Source organism: Ursus maritimus, unplaced genomic scaffold, assembly GCF_017311325.1.
Source record: "Ursus maritimus isolate PB19 unplaced genomic scaffold, ASM1731132v1 scaffold_31, whole genome shotgun sequence".
Taxonomy (NCBI): Eukaryota; Metazoa; Chordata; class Mammalia; order Carnivora; family Ursidae; genus Ursus; species Ursus maritimus.
Window position 1 is genome coordinate 3,167,283 of NW_024425675.1, and position 17,788 is coordinate 3,185,070.

Genomic DNA, 17,788 nt, shown 5'->3' on the forward strand with positions numbered 1-17,788 from the left:
GACACTTGGGCAGTTTCCACAATTTGGCTATTGTAGATAATGCTGCTGTAAATATTGGGATGCATGTATCTCTTTGAATTAGTATTCTTGTATTCTTTGGGTAAATAACTACCAGTGTAATTGTTGGATCGTAGGGTAGTTCTATTTTTAACCTTCTGAGAAACCTTCAGACTGTTTTCCAGAGTGGCTGCACCAGTTTGCTTTCCCACCAATGAATCCAGGAAGGTTCCCTTTTCTTCACATCCTTGCCAACACCTGTTGTTTCTTGTGTTGTTGATTTTAGCCATTCTGACAGGGGTGAGGTGATATCTCATTATAGTTTTGATCAGTTTTTCCCTGATGATGAGTGATGTTGAACATATTTTCATGTGTCTGTTGGCCATCTGGATGTCTTCTTTGGAAAAATGTCTATTCATGTCTTCTGCCCATTTTTAATTGCATTATTCTTTTTTTGGGTGTTGAATTTTGTAAGGTCTTTATATATTTTGGATGCTAATCCTTTAGCGGATATGTCATTTGCAAATATCTTCTCTCATTCCATAGGTTGCCTTGTAGTTTGGTTGATTGTTTCCTTTGCTGTGATGCTGTTTTACTTTAGTCATCATCTTGTGTGTATTTCAGAAATGAAGTTAACTGATTCCCATCCAGAACTCTTTATTCAGTTTCATCACCTTGAAATCAGTTTTCACCTCACACATATAATTTGATTTCCTTCTGATGTAAATGTCAAACATACCCTTCTTATTTAAATCACAAATGCTACTACTTTCAGGAAGGTTATTCCAAAAAATTGTCATTTCCTTTGGTAGAGAAACTGTGTTTTGTATTTTTTATATTTCTAGGACTTAGCCCATAGGTACTGGTCAGTAAAGCTTACTCAGTAAAAGTGTGAATGAACGTATGACTATCCACATGAGCTATGGCATTACTATATTAAATTTAGATAAAGAAAGAAATATCCTGGTTTGATAGTTGTAAATGAGTTTTTCTGAGGCTTTATAATTATGTAATGTAATGTTAGGTATTTAAAAAGCAAGATAAAAATGTATACTGTAGGCATTGGGTTTATGAAATTATAAGATGTAAATTTGGTTTTAAGAGACTTTAAAAGTCCAGTTGAAAAATGTGTATATAAAAAAATCCATGCCATGTGTCGAAAGAACTGCATGCACGAGTGCCATAGGGACTTAGCAGAAGTATGGAATATTGTGTGCTGTCGTGTACCCTCAGTGGAGCAATAGAGCTTGATCTATTCTTTAAGGAAATATAGGAGTTACACAAGTGACATTCTGGAATGATATTCTTTCCCAGGAAGAGACTCTATGAAAGGAAGATGCCACATACCCATGTGCATGATTTGGTAAGAAATAATGAGTCAAGGATTTGGAATAGAATTTATTATAAGATAGAGCTGGAGAGATTGTTACAAAGCACTTTATCAGTGACCGATGAGATTTCATTCAGTAAATAATGGAGAAATTGTTAAAGATTTTTAAGAAATATGACTGTATTTTTAAAAAAATAATAGTTACTCTTTTACCTGGACTCCACAGTATAACTTACAGTGGATATTATATCTCTGTTCCCCTGTGGAAACCAGTATGGATAAAACATCTTTTTCTCCTCCTCCTCCTCCTCCTCCTCCTCCTCCTCCTTCTTCTTCTTCTTCTTCTTTTAAGATTTTATTTATTTATTTGAGAGAGAGAGAGATAGTGACAGCACAAGCAGGGAGGAGAGGGAGAAGCGGGCTCCCAGCCGAGCGGGGAGCCTGATGCGGGACTCAATCCCAGGACCCTGAGATCATGGCCTGAGCCAAAGGCAGACACTTCACCGACTGAGCCACCCAGGCATCCCAAAGCATATTATTCTTAATAAAGTGCAGTCTGTTTCTCTGCATCTTTTCTGTAATGGACATTTCCCATTTATATACATTCTTCTTTATTCTTAGATCTATGGTCTTTGGAGTGTTCTTTCACAGTACTTTTCCTTATGCAAATAGTAGTTATAGGCTTGTGTTTCTTTTATCCAGCAAGTTTTTTGTTTGTTTTTATTTTTTTTTAAAGATCTTGTATCTACCAGGCAGTATTCTTGTTTCTGTGCATATAGCAGATCAGGGCTTGGCAAACCCTTTACGGGGTCAGATATTCGATATTGTTGCCTTGTGGGTCACCGAGCGTCACCGAGCTTCTATTGCAAGTACGCAGTTCTGTCATTGTAGCATGAAAGCAACTGTAAGCAATGTATAGCGAAGTGAGTGTGGCTGTGTTCCAGCGAAGCTGCATTTATAAAAATAGGTGGCAGGCTGAATGTTGGCTCGTGGGCTGTAATTTGCCAGCCTTGCTCTAGAGAACCAAACAAATAAAAATGTCTGTCATCATGGAGTTTCTAGTCTAGTACTTTTGGTATCTAAAATCCCTTCTTCTCTGTTTCCTATTCATAATATTTGTGGGGGTGGGGCGAGTCGAAAATTTCATTGTCACTTGTAAGAAAGTCCTTCTGTTGTAATTGTATATTATTTCCTACCAACACGTATCCCTAAATCTCAGGAGTTCCCAAAAGAAGGCAAATTAGAAAAACAAACTCATTTAACATCCTCCGATTGATAGTAAGTATTCACAGAACTCTTCTTCCTATATCTGATTGTCAATCATGAGAACTTAGGAAAAATCGTAAGTCTTTAATTGGGAAAGCAAGCCCTGGAAAGGGAGGGTCTGGGTGTGTGTGTGTGTTTCTAGCTTTCTGCTAATGGCTCATGCTGGCTGTGCCTTATTAATCCCATCTCAGCTCACTTTTTGTAGATGAAGATGTTTATCTTCAACTTAATATTTAGAGTATCCGGTGCAGAGTCAACACTACAGTTTGTCAGTTGCCATAAAAAAGTTTCTTTTCATGACTTCTTCCCCTTGACTTTTTGCCTTATAATACATTAAAAAGTTAATTATCTTTCCAGAATTTTTTGTTACAAAGGTCGTGTTACCTTTCTGTCAGTCATTGACTAACTGGACTACGTTATCTTCATGTTATTGGCAGAGTAGTTGTTCAGAACAGTTCAAGTTTAAGACCAGGGATCTCTGGGACAGAACCCAGTTCTGTCTTTTGGTAGCGTGTAGCCTGAGCAACTTAGCTCTACTTAGCCTCAGTCTTCCCATCCAGGGGATGGGCACTCCTATGGCTTTGTATGGCCCAAATAGGAAAATACATGTGATTACAACGTAGCAACATTTAACAAAGTACTTGGCAGTGACAGCTAATAAGAATTGTATTTTATCTTCCATTTATCTTCCTGTTATGTGCCTTATAATTCCCTCCATGTTGCTTGTTGTTCTGGTTGTTAGATAGGTGCTGATTAGTCTATATAAGAGTGGAAATGATTATTTTTTTCTTCTGTTTTGACTCTGAGATGAGAATTTATCACTGTCATAAATTCAGGATTCGCAAAAACAGCTGACCCTGGGACAACATGGGTTTGAACTGTGTGGGTCCACTTGTAAATGGATTTTTCTCCTATAATACAGTAAAGTACTATAAATGTTTTTTGTCTTTCTTACGATTTTCTTGTTAACATTCTCTTTTCCTCAGCTTACTTTAAGAATACAGTATACAGTACACAGAAATGCAAAGTATGTGTTAATTGACGTATGTTATCGGCAACGGTAGGCTATTAGTAGTTAAATTTTTGGAAAGTCAAAAAGTTATATGCAGATTTTTTACTGCACTGGGGTCAGCAGCCCTAACTGCATTGTTCAAGGGTCAGCTGTATACACTGGTTTAGTTAGTTGAGTGTATATGTTGAGGAAGGATTATAGCCAGTTTGAATTTCATGGAGCTAGTTCATTTCAGATCATTGCAGAGCTTTGAAGTTATCATTTTTAAGAATAAATATGCTCTTTGAGTATTCAATTTTAATTTACTTCTGAGAAAACACAATTTAACTCTATCAACTGATCTGTAGCCTTTTGTCTGAAAGTTTTCAGTTGTGCATTCTTAGCTGTAGACTGTTTTAATAAAGGACTATATAAATACATTTGCTTTAGACAGAAAAATGTAGCTTACATTGAGATAAATCTTGATTCTTTCAATGTAGAAGTATGGTGCCTGTCATTTCTGCCTTAAGGTGAAGGACTTCTCTATTTTTATTTACCTTTCTTTTGTTCTTTATCTCATCTATTAAAGATTTTAAAAACTTAAGATTTTTTTTTTTTTTAAACCTGGGACTTGTTTGAGCTTTCTTTTGTTTGTGTCTGCTCTGATGGTGACTGTGGTTCTCAGGATCACGTGTGGGTAATTGCTGGCCCCTCGTGTTTAGTGTTCTGTGAAGTGAGAGGGCCTTGCTGATGGGATCCCATTCTGCCCGCTCCTTCGCTGCCTTCATGGCAGTGGGGGTGTTTATACTGTGTCAGCTTTTATTAAGATGAATTATGATCATTTCCATACAGCTGGGTGGCAGTTGTGGGAGTTTACGTTATCAAAGCAAAACTCAGACTTGCTTAGCCAATTTAGATGTCAATAAAACATTTGTTACTTATTTTCAGTTTTATCATTGGTTGTAATTTATACTTAGAATTGAAAATGTTAACATGTATGACTGAGTTTGTTTTAATTAAGTGTATAATTAGGCTAATGAACCTTGTAAAAATGTAGTGGTGCAATCCTTAATATAATCTAAGCAGTTAAATTTCTAATTATACATCCAAAATCATGTACAAAGATGCAGCATTTCAATGGCTTGCTTTCTGTGACTGTATTCTTCTTCTTTGTCCGTCCTCCCCTTTTTGGTAAGGAACATTGCTCAAAGCCACGAGAGAGGGCTTAAAGAAATATGTGTAGATTTGCATATTTTTATTGTAGGAAAATATTCAGAAGTGAGAATTGTACATATATAGTATTTTTTTCTCTAAATTTTGAAAAAATATAGGAAGTAGTAGAAATGGGGTAGGCTTGGGGATGTTTCAGATTTAACAGAGAAAAAATCTGTGTGCTCTAAAAGTGTATGTGCCAAGAAGGTTCTGTTTTTACACTCCCAGACCCTCCAGACATATCTTCATATATCTGCCCCGCCACATTAATAAATGCACCGATGTCCTTTGTCCTGTGTCTGTCAGCACAGCTCATTCGGGGAGTTCTGCTCCTGGACTGTTCCACTCGCAGAGCTCACCCCACTACCTCTTTTCCCTCTTCCTCTTCATAGTTTCTGCAAAGTGACTCCTTCTTCTTATGGAAAATGGTTGCCCCTGATAAGGAATTCTGGTACTAACTTCCTAGAAGAAAAACTAGTCTCTATCCCGGCACACAGACATGCCAAAATGCTTGGGACTTCATTATCTTCAATTATGTCTCTAATAAGTGTTCTAGGGACCACAACACCATAGGCAGTCAGATCTTTATTACTCCAGAACAAATACTAGTTGCTGGTTGAATTTGCTAAATACATACCTAAAATTTATTTTTAGTTACACTGTCTGAGATGGCTTTAAATTGCATGTGGTAGGTTTCTATGTGGAGTGTGGGAATCTGTCTGCTTGCACTCACCTTTTCAGGAAGATGAAAGTGTTATAACTTCCCGTTGATTTCCCTTCAGAGGGTACTTTTCATTCTCAGCCTCGCTGTTATGTTATCAGTTCAATTTTCTTGTGAAGTTTTTTTGATAGTTCATTCCCATTCCTTTTGTAATCATTTTCACCTAGTGAAGCAAATGAGATAATTTTGCAGATTGTACCACTTTACTTTTAAATTAATCCATTCTTTTTGAGAGAATGATTCTAATAGTGTGGTCAAGTACTTAGAAATCAGCAGGCTACTAACTTATCCTTAATTCAGTCTGTTCCCTTGATTCCCTGATCACTTGCTGTGTTACTCAGGGTGAAATTCTTCCACCCCACCCCCGCCCCCAATCAGTTCTCTAGTCCCCAGCACTGAGAAAAAGGACTCCAAGATTTTTGCATCTATTTTAACAACTTTGGATTCTAAAAGCCTCATTTAATAAACTTCTGTTTATGCTGCATGTAAATGCGATGGTGTATTTATTTATGATTTGTAACATTTTTCACTGGGTATTAGGATTACTGATGAATTAGGCAATATAGGAGGACTTATTCAGAAAGACAAGCCATTGAATAAATGGAGCATGCCATGCCTTTTTACTTTGGATTATTATTCTAGAATGATTCCTGGGGGTGGGGGTGGGGAGTGGATTATAAAAGAAAAATGGTTATCTAGATGAATATAAATCCATAGACCTATTCATCTGAAAAATATTGATGCTGCTTGTAGAATTAAATTACATATTTCCAAGTTGTGTTATTTTAAACAGTGATAAATGCCGAAAGGATCTATCTGGGGTAAATTTGTAAATTCAAACAAATTTTCAGTACTAGTTAAGTGCTCAGTAATTTTCATTAAAATAGTTTGTCTCTGACTCCCTCTCTCTCTCTATATATATGTATGTATATCTATCTCTCTAGAAGTATTCTGTGGGCTATTTTAGAATACATAAAATATTTCAGAATACATAAAAGCATAATCATTATTCATCACTTTAGATTGCCGGGTATTGTAACCTTCCTGAGAAACCGCTCATGATTTCACCAGTTTCAAACTAATTACTTAACTGGAGTGACTCTTGGTGAGGCTTCCTTTTCCTGCACAGGGAATGCGTGCTCTCTGAGAAAGTGCTCTCGGTCCGTAGATATAGCTTGTAGCAACAGGTGTGGCACCACGTGTATGCTTGCTTCTGAGTGTGCGTGGGTGGCCGAGTCATCGTTTCCTTTAACATGGTTCTTTTACATGGTTGCTTCGATGGTGAAGTGGCCAAATGCCTTCTAGTTCTGATCCTGTCAATCACTGTGATTTAATTTGCCTTCTCAAATTATTTCCCCGCATTCAACAGAATCCTAGATGTATCTTAATAATTTGATTCCTCTCATGGCACATAGAAACACACTTACCCAATAGGGAAGAGCAGGGAGACAGATCGTGGCATGATGACATTTTAACAGTAACTTAATTATCGGTGGCGTATTGTGTATGATCGATCGCTTTCTTCCAAACAGGACTCAGACGGTTAGGTTGCTCATGCGCTCTGTTGGTGTACTTTGCTCTTACCTTTGAGCTGAGAGGATTTTTATATTTGTTGAATTCCAGTAACTGGTAGTGAGTAACCAAAAATTACCTACGTGATAATGTTTTTGTCAGTCACTAAGATTTTTAGACTCATACTAGTAGGTACTAATCCTCAAACGGTGTAATTACAAAAGGTGATTTAAATACTATCTCCTCTGATTATTTTTGCAACTTGATGGACCTGACCTAAGTAAAACGTGCTGTACTATACTTAATGGTAAAAATTAAAATGAAGTTAAAGAATGACTCTATTCATGAAAGAAACAAATTTGAGCTGCAAAACAACAAGTGGGAAAGGACCCTTGCTTTCAAGTCAGTTTATTCCAGTTCAGTCATATATTTGGTATAAATAACATCTTCATGAGAAAAAGGATCCGAATCTAGATTTCCTTTCGCTCATATTCTATTTTGCAAAAAGTTTGTTAGAAACATGAGACTTGTTCGCCTCGGCTAAACGCGCTCCAGTTTTCATTCATCAAGACCTTGCTACTAGTTAGGAGCTCGATCGTGCATTGCCGAATCCCAGCTTCTCTATCTCTCAGGAGTTTACAGTGCACTAGGGGAGGGAAGATGTGTATCTAAGTACCAGTTACAGGGGAGCGGGATAAATGGCCACAGAGCAAATACCAATTACTGTAAGCGTTTAAAAGAGGAAGCTGTCTATTTGGGTATCTTTTTATTGGAAAGCCTATATAGGGCATGGCAAATTCTATTGGAAGATAGAGATCTCTATCTCTATCTGGGCTATTGGAAATATCTTTAATTTTGACAGGATTCTAAATTTGAGTATCTATATGGATATTGTCTCTAAATATTAGGATTATGAAAGAAAATCGAAGCTTTGGACAGGCCCAAAATCGGTTCATAAAAATTTTTAACGTGATCATCATATAGAATTTATGTTAGTAGCCATAAGGTCAGTCACAGCACCAGAACTAGGTAAACATTCCTGTTTCTTGTACTGTGGTCCCATAATGTTTGCCACTTGTCCCAGGGTATCTAGAATGTTCTTTCTCTCATTCATACCATTAGTATTCGAGTACTAGTAAAGTACGCTGGTTATTTTTGCTTTTTTATCTCCTTATCGGTCTCTAAAAGTTCATTCGGGCTCTTCTTTCAACCTGCAGTTTGAGCCACACATTGATGAGGTTTGAACCATTGACATTTGACCCTGTCACTGGCTTTCTCCTATTTGTCTTCACATGGGAATAATGGCAACAAATTTTTTACTTTTGGGAGACCTGACAAGTTTTGAAATTCAGAATATTAGGCACCATCAAATGCAGATGCCGAGAACGGCAACGTTCCTATTTTTCTTTGCCAATGCATAGTGCGCGAGGTTAACCTTTCCTGGTTACCGGCACTCTCGCGGGGGGACGGGGTTCCGGCAGCCGTGTTCCAGCTGGCTTAAAACAGAACACCGAGAGCTATCCACAAATACACGCTCAGCTGTGCTCCACACCGCAGTATCCACTGAACCATCATCGGGCGAGCTCTGTGTGAAGCAGTTCTGAGCAGAGAAGTACACGGCGTGTTTCAAAAACATGATCCTGACACCCAGAAACAACTTCTATTATTGAAAGGCTCCATTTCTGTACTTCACTTGTACTGTTGTGCTTTTTGTGTTGGTGTTATTTTCAAATGTATTAATAACGATTTAATGCACTCCTTTATCAGGAAGTCTTTGTAAATATAATACCAGCATTAAAGCAGGAGGGCATTGTGCATGGTAGAAATATTACATGTGTAATGATTTGCATTCTTAATGTTCCAGAACCCTGGGGTTATTAGTAAAACGATTGGAGAAAGGTGGTAAAGCTGAACAAGAAAACCTTTTTCATGAGAATGATTGCATTGTCAGGATTAATGATGGCGACCTTCGAAATAGAAGATTTGAACAGTAAGTGGGAGTCGGCTTTCGGCATGAGAGAGTGCGGTCCATTGAAATGCTTCAAACAACGTGTCTGTCTCTGTCTTTATAGTAGAGAGGAGTATTTTCTGTCATTATCTAGCTTTTAAAAATTTAATCAAACTCCAGGTAATTACTACCATTAGACTATATTTCAAAATGCCCTCCGACTGACAGAGCACTTCTTAAAATATTATGGGCCCAATTTAGACTTCACAATTTTGCTACTTCCTCACCTTTTGGAAAATTTGCCAGCGTGCTAGGTTTTATTACACTTTAACCCACATTTCCAACTTTGTTGCGTGTGATGACTCCCCGTATAAATAAGCAGAGAAAAGCTCCTTTGAACCACAGTGTGGTCTACTCTCATTTTCTTTGTCCTGTTTCAAGTCCTTATTCAATTGCAAAGATAAGAGTTGTCCAATGCCTATCAAACAAGGCAAGAGTGAGCAGAAATCAAAAGGACTTTGTGTAGGATCTGAGTCGGGAACCAGCATGAGGGGGAGCAGTTTCTCGGGTTGGTCCTGGGGTAGCACTGGGACCAACACTCTTCACATTTTGAGTCCCTGAGGCCACCTTGGTGTTCTTGAGAATTTTGCATTCATGTTGCTGATAATGGGTAGTTGATTTCTATAGTTTTTGAAGTGTATTTATTTCTTCAAAAACTCAAGTGGTCCCATGTAATAAAATGTACTTTTTAAACATATTGGATAATGTTGTGGAGAGAAGATTGTTTGCAATTATAATACCTCTGTCGTGCTTAGAACTATTATTTAATAATTTGTGATTGAGAGCACAGGATCTTATCTGTAGTTATAGATAATGTTGTCATTTTTAGTAAGAGAATGAGAAATTTATATTTGGAGAAACAGCGATGCTTCTACCTAGAGCTCGCGAACTTGATTGATAAATGGGATATTAGAATTTTGTTTTTCAGTTTCAACAAAGTCTGTCAGTTCTTGTTGCTTAATTAGTATACTTAATTAAGCTCATAATATCTTCTAGTCTGCCAGTCTTAATTTGCTAATTTTCCATTCCTTCTCAAACCCAGAGCACAGCATATGTTTCGCCAAGCCATGCGTACACCCACCATTTGGTTCCATGTGGTTCCGGCAGCAAATAAAGAGCAGTACGAACAACTATCCCAAAGTGAGAAGAACAGTTACTATCCAAGCCGCTTCAGTCCGGACAGCCAGTATATCGATAACAGGGGTGGGAATAGTGCAGGACTTTCGGCACTGCCGCGAGCCCCCAGATCGAACCACCCGCCCGAGCAGATAGACTCGCACCCCCGACTACTACCTCAGAGCACACACCCCTCCGGAAAACCGCCGTCAGCTCCGGCCCCGGCACCACAAAATGTATTTAGTACAAATGTAAGCAGTGGTTATAACACCAAAAAAATAGGCAAGAGGCTTAATATCCAGCTGAAGAAAGGTATGACCCACCTTGTTTTGTTTTATGGAATGTATTTTATTTTATTTTATTTTTGTTTTATTTTATTTTAAAGATTTTATATATTTGAGAGAGAAAGAGCACAGAGGGGGAGTAGGGGAGGGAGAAGCAGACTCCCCACGGAGCAGGGAGCCTGATGCGGGGCTGGATCCCAGGACCCCGGGATCTCGACCTGAGCTGAAGGCAGACCCTTAACTGACTGAGCCACCCAGGCGCCCCTATGGAATTTATTTTAAAAATCAAATCGATCATTCCATTATTACAGGAAAGAACTTATATAGTGACTTTAAAAAGTACTTAAAATTGTAGTTTGTATGCTTTACAGATTCATTTTGCTATATTAGAATTAAAATGTGAAGTTCAGAGAAAATTAGGCTCTAAAAATAACTTTCTGTGAACACGGTAGGACTTACTACTGTGGTAAAACTTTCTGGTAAGGGAGGAAATTGGTTTCAGGCTATACTATTAAGCCCAAAATAATAGTGAGGACTTGAATGTTTTGATCACCCCACTCAAAGAGGACGTCAGAGCTCCTCCATTTTAACCCCATCATTTTGGTAAGGGCAAGTGATTGATTGATTGAAAGGTGTTAGTGGTTCATAGTAGAAAGTAGGTTCACCCAGCAGATGGCTCCTTGTCTGCTACTTTTCCAGAATATTATACTGCTTTCCTTCCTTAAGATGACTAGGGAAATTCTAATGGACCTTGCTAACTCTTTATTACGTATGCCTTTTATCAGTTTACTTATTTACGTGTGCTTTCCATAGACTGTGCATCCTTGTGTATTAGGAAGCATGCTTTTCCGTTTTGTTCTTGACGACTCAGAGCAGGCTGCTGGGCGTGATTTTCTGATTTCCAAACACTGTCCCCTCTAGGCACTGAGTTACACTTTTGCTGTTAATCACCCGTTTTGGCTGAGCGTTCTGATAAATTTTAAAATCATCTCTTTCAAAATGGTGTCATAAAGAATATTTCTGTTTTTTTTTTTTTTTTTTTAAAGATTTTATTTATTTGACAGAGATAGAGACAGCCAGCGAGAGAGGGAACACAAGCAGGGGGAGTGGGAGAGGAAGAAGCAGGCTCATAGCGGAGGAGCCTGATGTGGGGCTCGATCCCATAACGCCGGGATCACGCCCTGAGCCGAAGGCAGACGCCCAACCGCTGTGCCACCCAGGCGCCCCAGAATATTTCTGTTTTTATGAGCTCAGCCAACTCCTACAGTTAGGTGAAAATGAATCCAAGAGAGGTTGAGTGATTTCCTTAAGTCACATGGCTGTTGGCAGCAGAATCTTACTAGAACATTTTCCATATCCTGACATTTAGACCATTCTTTCCATTTGGGGTAAGGTTTACAAGGTTGTAAACTCTGAGATTCCTATTTCCTTTCTAATCATATTCTTTCATTGAACTTTATGTGAACCACAAACTCCTTATTTCTGGTTACTGACTTTTAAGCTCCAAATACTTGGTTGACATGATCAGGAATTGACAGCTTTACTCCATTTTTGAAACCTCTTACAAATGCAGAGTTATGTCAGCATAAACCCCTTTTACCTTTGTTAATTCCTAAATGAGATAAGTATCAGATCCTGTCTTCCTCTTTCTCTACTCAAATGACAGGCCCTTGTTTTTAAGCAAAAACACGGTAAGAACCACAAACGGAATTGTATAAAAAATAAAATTCTGCTTGGAATCGCTCAACAGGAAAAATATTTTACTTGGCCGTTGTCAAAGATATTAGTTCATAAATATCTTTGCCCTCTTACACTAACAGGCATATTTATTTAGTTAATTATGGTTTTTCACACAATTATATTTTAACAACTTATGATACAATATGAACTTTTAAGTGAAATGAAATTTTACTTGCCATTAAAAGAGGCATTCTTTTGAAGACAGAAATTAACAGTTTTATTTTAATAGCATTTCAAAGATATGATTACATTGACACTGCTAATTGAGAAAGACTGCGCTCAATCATCAAGATCAGGAAAATGGAAACAGTGGTTTTCTTTTAAACGTTTTTCTGACTTTGAGTATTCTAAATGATGTAGAGCCTCATAGCTCTATCCTGATTTTTATTTACTGTGAGAACGTGTGACAAAAGGCGGAAACCAACTGTGCATTCTGTCAATACTTACAAATATTTTATATGAAAAATTAAGTTTATGTTAAATAAGAGTGAAGAATGCTGATTCTCTTTGATCAGTACTGAATACAGATATTTTAATAATAATGATTGTATGACAATGAACAAGCTTTCACTGTAGCTTACAGATAAGACTTTTACCAATTACGATCGTTAAATTTAACATTTTTAATGACGTACATCAAAAACATAGGGTGTGTCTGTGTTACACTTTAAATTCAGTTCAAAGTGAAGTGACATGCTTTGAATGACAGTTCTTTCATAAACTGAGACCAGTTCTATGTGCTAAGTGGAGAAGCCTTTGTGATAATGATTCTTAGGCATAATTTAGGAACCATGTCATATAAACATGACAAAGTAGAATAGCCCTTATGTACTTGCTTCCATAATTATGATTTCTTAATATTTATTGCCATTTTGCCATTCTCAGATACCCTGCTCTTTTGTAGAAATTAGCTTTTTAATAAAGTCAGAGGAGAAGGTCAGTAATCTGTTTCAGTCAGTGCAAAATGTTTTGTTGGCTTTGCTAAATGAAAATTGATATCTATTTATCTTTCTTTTAAAGGTCACTGCCTGAACTTTTAGCTTACAGATTTAGGGGTTATTGCTGATATTTTAATAGTATTGAGGTTCATATAACAGTTAGTCTTTGTAGTTCATACAAATTAATATTGCAAAAGGAGAATAATTTAGAATTCTTTCTTAATAAATGTTATTGCAAGTCATTAGAGTTTCATGAAAGCACAGAGACATATGGAAAAGTCCCAGCAGAATAATTAGGAAAATTTCATATAGACGAGATGCCATTCAAGTCTTCAACCCAGAAGACTCAAGAAATTAACAGTCCAGGCACATTAAGGTGACTGTAGACTTGAACTAAATGAACGTTTTGTTTGTACTTGAGAATGTAGATGGTAGGTTTTGTTACAGGTATAACTATGGGGTATTTTCTTCATATCAACTTTATGTTTCTTCTTTAACCCACGTTTTCATTCATAGTTACTTGCCCATATTTATTTACTTACAAATTTGTACCCGTGCTTCTAGTTTTGTACTGAGTGCTGCATCAAATTAATGCCTCCTTCCACAGATTTTGCACCTTAATGTAGCTCTTTATTCTTCCCACATGAGCAAGTATTTGTCCTAGTATCATTTTGACTGAAGTGGAGCCTAATATTGCTAAATAAGTAATTTTTTGAAAACCTCCAGTAGAAATTAATCATTATTAGAAGTGTCATAAAAATTGTGTGATTCATTAGAAATGTGTTTAGTCTTGACATTTTTTCTTGGCTCATTTTGGCTTGTTGCATGTTAGTTCTAGTAACATGTGACCCCTTTTCTATATTGTATTGCATTTATGAGTGCCTGTCAGGGCAGCTGCTGAAGCCCCTACAATTGAAATTATACAGCCCAGCACAGTGATCTGCAAATGCCTTATTAATTTCAGTGCCTTTAAACATAATATGATGGTCCTTAGACTTGGTAGCTATGATCTGAGTTGAGGTCTTCCCTAGGTAATTTGCCTTTGTTTTTTATTTTTAAAATTTTATTTATTTTGTTTTAATTATAGTGTTGGGAGGTTCCTTATCTAGAAAAATTTGTTTTCACTCTTTCTTTTCTGTCTTCCTAATCATTGTCTCTTTCCTTGCTCCTCCTCCTCCCTTTAAATCTAGATACCATGATTGCACCATATTAATTGATATTTGAGGTACTATGGGTTTTAACAGATTTTTTTTTCCCACACGGAGAAATTAAGTTTATTTCACATCAGACATTTCGACCAATTTAAAAATAAAAACTTTTAGCAGTCATATTTGTGTGTTACCTGTCATCTGTCTTGGACTAGATTCCCATTTCCTCTTCGAGGATTTTGATACATATAAGCCATTTAAACCTTTCCTAATTTAGTTTGTTTTGAAAAAGCTATTCAAACTTTTAAAGTATTAAAAGCGATGTAGGCCACTGTGAAAGTTACAAAATGTCACGCTGAGGTAGAGAATAACGAAATCTTTCTGTGCCAGACACCTGTGAAATTCAAGGTATCCCTGTATTTGCTTTTCTTGTTGTCATTACGTATCTAGGTTCAGAAGGCCTGGGATTCAGCATCACTTCCCGAGATGTAACAATAGGTGGCTCAGCTCCAATTTATGTGAAGAACATCCTCCCAAGAGGGGCTGCCATCCAGGATGGCCGACTTAAGGCCGGAGATAGACTTATAGAGGTGAGTGACTTCCAAGTCCAAAGTTCCATCATTCTTAAAAAGTTCCGTTTTCAGGGGTCAGTTCTTTTTCACGAAATCTTCATAAATATAAAATTAAATTATATATTTTAGCAGAAGCATGCATCATAAAGCAGCGTATTTCTGCTTTACTTCAACGTGTTTCCATGTTATTTGATGAGAAATATCTTTTCATTGAGTGTACTCATAAATTTTGAGTTACTCAGACATTTGGTTTATGAGATAACGTAACATTTGTCATTATGTAAGTACAGTGTCTGTTAGGTTCTATCTAGATGGCTTTAAATTTGTGTCTGGCAATGTAGAAATGATATCTACTTTGTAATCAGAACAGAGACAAACGAAGTAAATGAAAACAGTGTGTCCTGATGAGAGGAAATTTTGAAATGGCAGTGTGGAGAATGAATTGAGACATAAAAATCAAATGTCAGAAAAAAAAATAGTTTTTCACAATTTTCTTTCTGTACCTCATGAGTTTCGGTTCATTGGTCTTTGAGGCCATCTTAGACATACATAAGCATACATAGATGTTTCTGTGTGTGTGATTGCCTGTGTATGTAGAAATAAAAGGAAGAAAGATGGAGAAAAACAGTCGCTTTTCTTAGTGTTTCCTTCAGACAACGTAATCTGTATTCCCAGCAGCAGATACCACCTTTCCTAATTGTTAACTGGCATTCAGACACTAATGTTAAGGTACGTTTTTGTGGCGTTACCCTCTCTTCTTTACTCGTAGCTTCATATGTAGTTTTGAATTCTCCAGATCAAGCTCTCCTAAAGATCTCTTGAGAAGTAATGGAGCAAAGGATTGCCTTCCAGATTTTTCTACGGCTACATTTTGGGCCTAGAGTTCTTAAATCTTACTCCTTTCCTTTGTTTCTTGTTCTTGTGACACCATTTTTAAAAGGGGTCCTGGTAGAGGCTAAATAGAAGGAAAGGTTCGAGTATAAATTATATTTAGAGTGTTGTTTCCAGAAAGGGCCACTTGTCCTTGGGGCACAAATTGAGTAGCACTGGTCCAAGTTTTCGGCGGTAGCTTGTTTTATGTAGTAGGAGGCTCAGCTGGGACTTGAATGGAGTCGTCTTTGCCTCTGAGTCCAAAACATGTCTGTCCTCCTCTCTCTGGCACGAGCCCCATCTTCCTTCTTTCTCGTTGAGTCTCTTTCCTCCCATAATTGCCTACTTTCAACACATCACAAAGGCTTTTGTTTTTCTTTTTGAGCAGTGAGAAGAGCCTGCGGCCTCTGTTTCTTCAGAGTTAGGCTTTATTTTCTGTAGATATCAGCTTTATTTGAAACTACATTTTCACACATCTTAAACCCAACTTTCTAGTATCTGTAGTCGTATCTACACAGTGTTAACAGTTTGTGGGCAGGTTTTCTGAGCATCTGGATATTTGGAAGCATCAAGTCACTCTTTCTTTTTATTATCTAGAAATTTTTCCTTTCTATGAACCTGTTACTACTTACCTGTTTCGTCCAGTCACTTAAATAGTAGTACATTGAGCAGTAGAAGATGGTTTTTAATGGAGAGGGAAAGCTTCCAGAACATATTTTAACTACAGGGTAATTTTGATATTACAGTTTAAATAATGTACTTTATTGCCACGGACAGAATGTTATTTTTCTCTAAAGTGAATACTGTCGAATAGTTTTTAAAATAAATTTTCACTCTTACTTCTTTTAAATATATATAGTGCTTTCCGATAATGTTGTTATACTTCCTAAAGGTAAAAATAATGAGATTCCCCAGAAATTGGTTATTTCAAATCTCTCTTTCTTTTTCTTTTTTTGGGGGGGAGGATTCTCTTAAAACATTGAAAAATATTGAGGTATTGCTACCTCAAAATATTGTTACCCCTCTATAAAGATTATTATTAGTTTGTATTCTTTAATGTGTGTCTTTTAGGGGAAAAAAAGCTATCTTTATAAGTTTCAGTGAAATTTCATTGAAAGTTTTACCAAAATATTTTGATGTGTTTTTACTACTCCCTTTAACCTTTTTGTTTTGGTATAAGATAATCTATGGTACATAAGGCCATCAAAGATATCTCAGTCCAAAGCCGTTAAGTTTTGTATTAACACGATTAATTTGGATATATTTGTTGGTTACTTGTTACTTGTTAATGCTCTGGTGGCTGTGACTTTTGGCTTATTCGTGAACGCTGGAAGATTTACTAGTCCTGTCTCACTTCTAGATACCTAGGCTATGTTTCATTATTAGCTACAGCAGCCTGGTGGTTACCCGATCGTGGCAGAATTTACCACAGAATGAACTGTGCTCCATAGGACACATGATACATTCTAGGATGTGTGTCTTTTCTTCTGTCGTATGTTTGCACAGCATTGCAGCTGAAAACTTTTTATTTGTTTTAGGTAAATGGAGTAGATTTAGCAGGCAAATCCCAAGAGGAAGTTGTTTCCCTGTTGAGAAGCACCAAGATGGAAGGGACCGTGAGCCTTCTGGTCTTTCGCCAAGAAGATGCCTTCCACCCAAGGGAACTGGTGTGTAAATTTAGAGCAGATGAAAGATTTCTGATGCACAAGAGCCAGGGATCTGGGCTAGCCACCTGATGGCCAATGTTTATCAAGACATTTTTCCAAATAGTTTCTATATTTTATATATCTTTCAGCCTTAACTTAGAATAAGCATTCTTTTGTTATATTCGTTCAGTTTCGAAGATAGATATCCACAATATTGAGTGTAGGGGTATTTAAAAATCAAATTGAAAGGATATTTTCTAGGACAGCAAATGTTTATTAGTGAATGCTTTCAGATGGACTGATTGAATACAGAGACGTTGATTATTTCATAACTGTCACTTCAAAGGCTGTTGTTGAAAACTTGCCATCTTCTCCACTACATATGACAAATGTTCATATTTCAGATTTTCATAGTACATCTAGCTAAGCCAAGTAAA

At 37.0% G+C, this 17,788-nt stretch overlaps 1 protein-coding gene across 14 annotated transcripts in view; it reads left to right on the forward strand.

Moving 5' to 3' along the window:
• The window catches only part of PARD3 (par-3 family cell polarity regulator), a 633,307-nt gene that overhangs the window by 363,305 nt on the left and 252,214 nt on the right, over positions 1 to 17,788 (forward strand). For all 14 annotated transcript variants that reach the window (XM_040645256.1, XM_040645263.1, XM_040645257.1 and 11 more), the window contains 4 exons: positions 8,894 to 9,019; positions 10,080 to 10,465; positions 14,714 to 14,853; positions 17,244 to 17,372. In XM_040645256.1, coding sequence (XP_040501190.1) covers positions 8,894 to 9,019; positions 10,080 to 10,465; positions 14,714 to 14,853; positions 17,244 to 17,372 — 781 coding nt within the window. The remainder of the gene's footprint in view (positions 1 to 8,893; positions 9,020 to 10,079; positions 10,466 to 14,713; positions 14,854 to 17,243; positions 17,373 to 17,788) is intronic.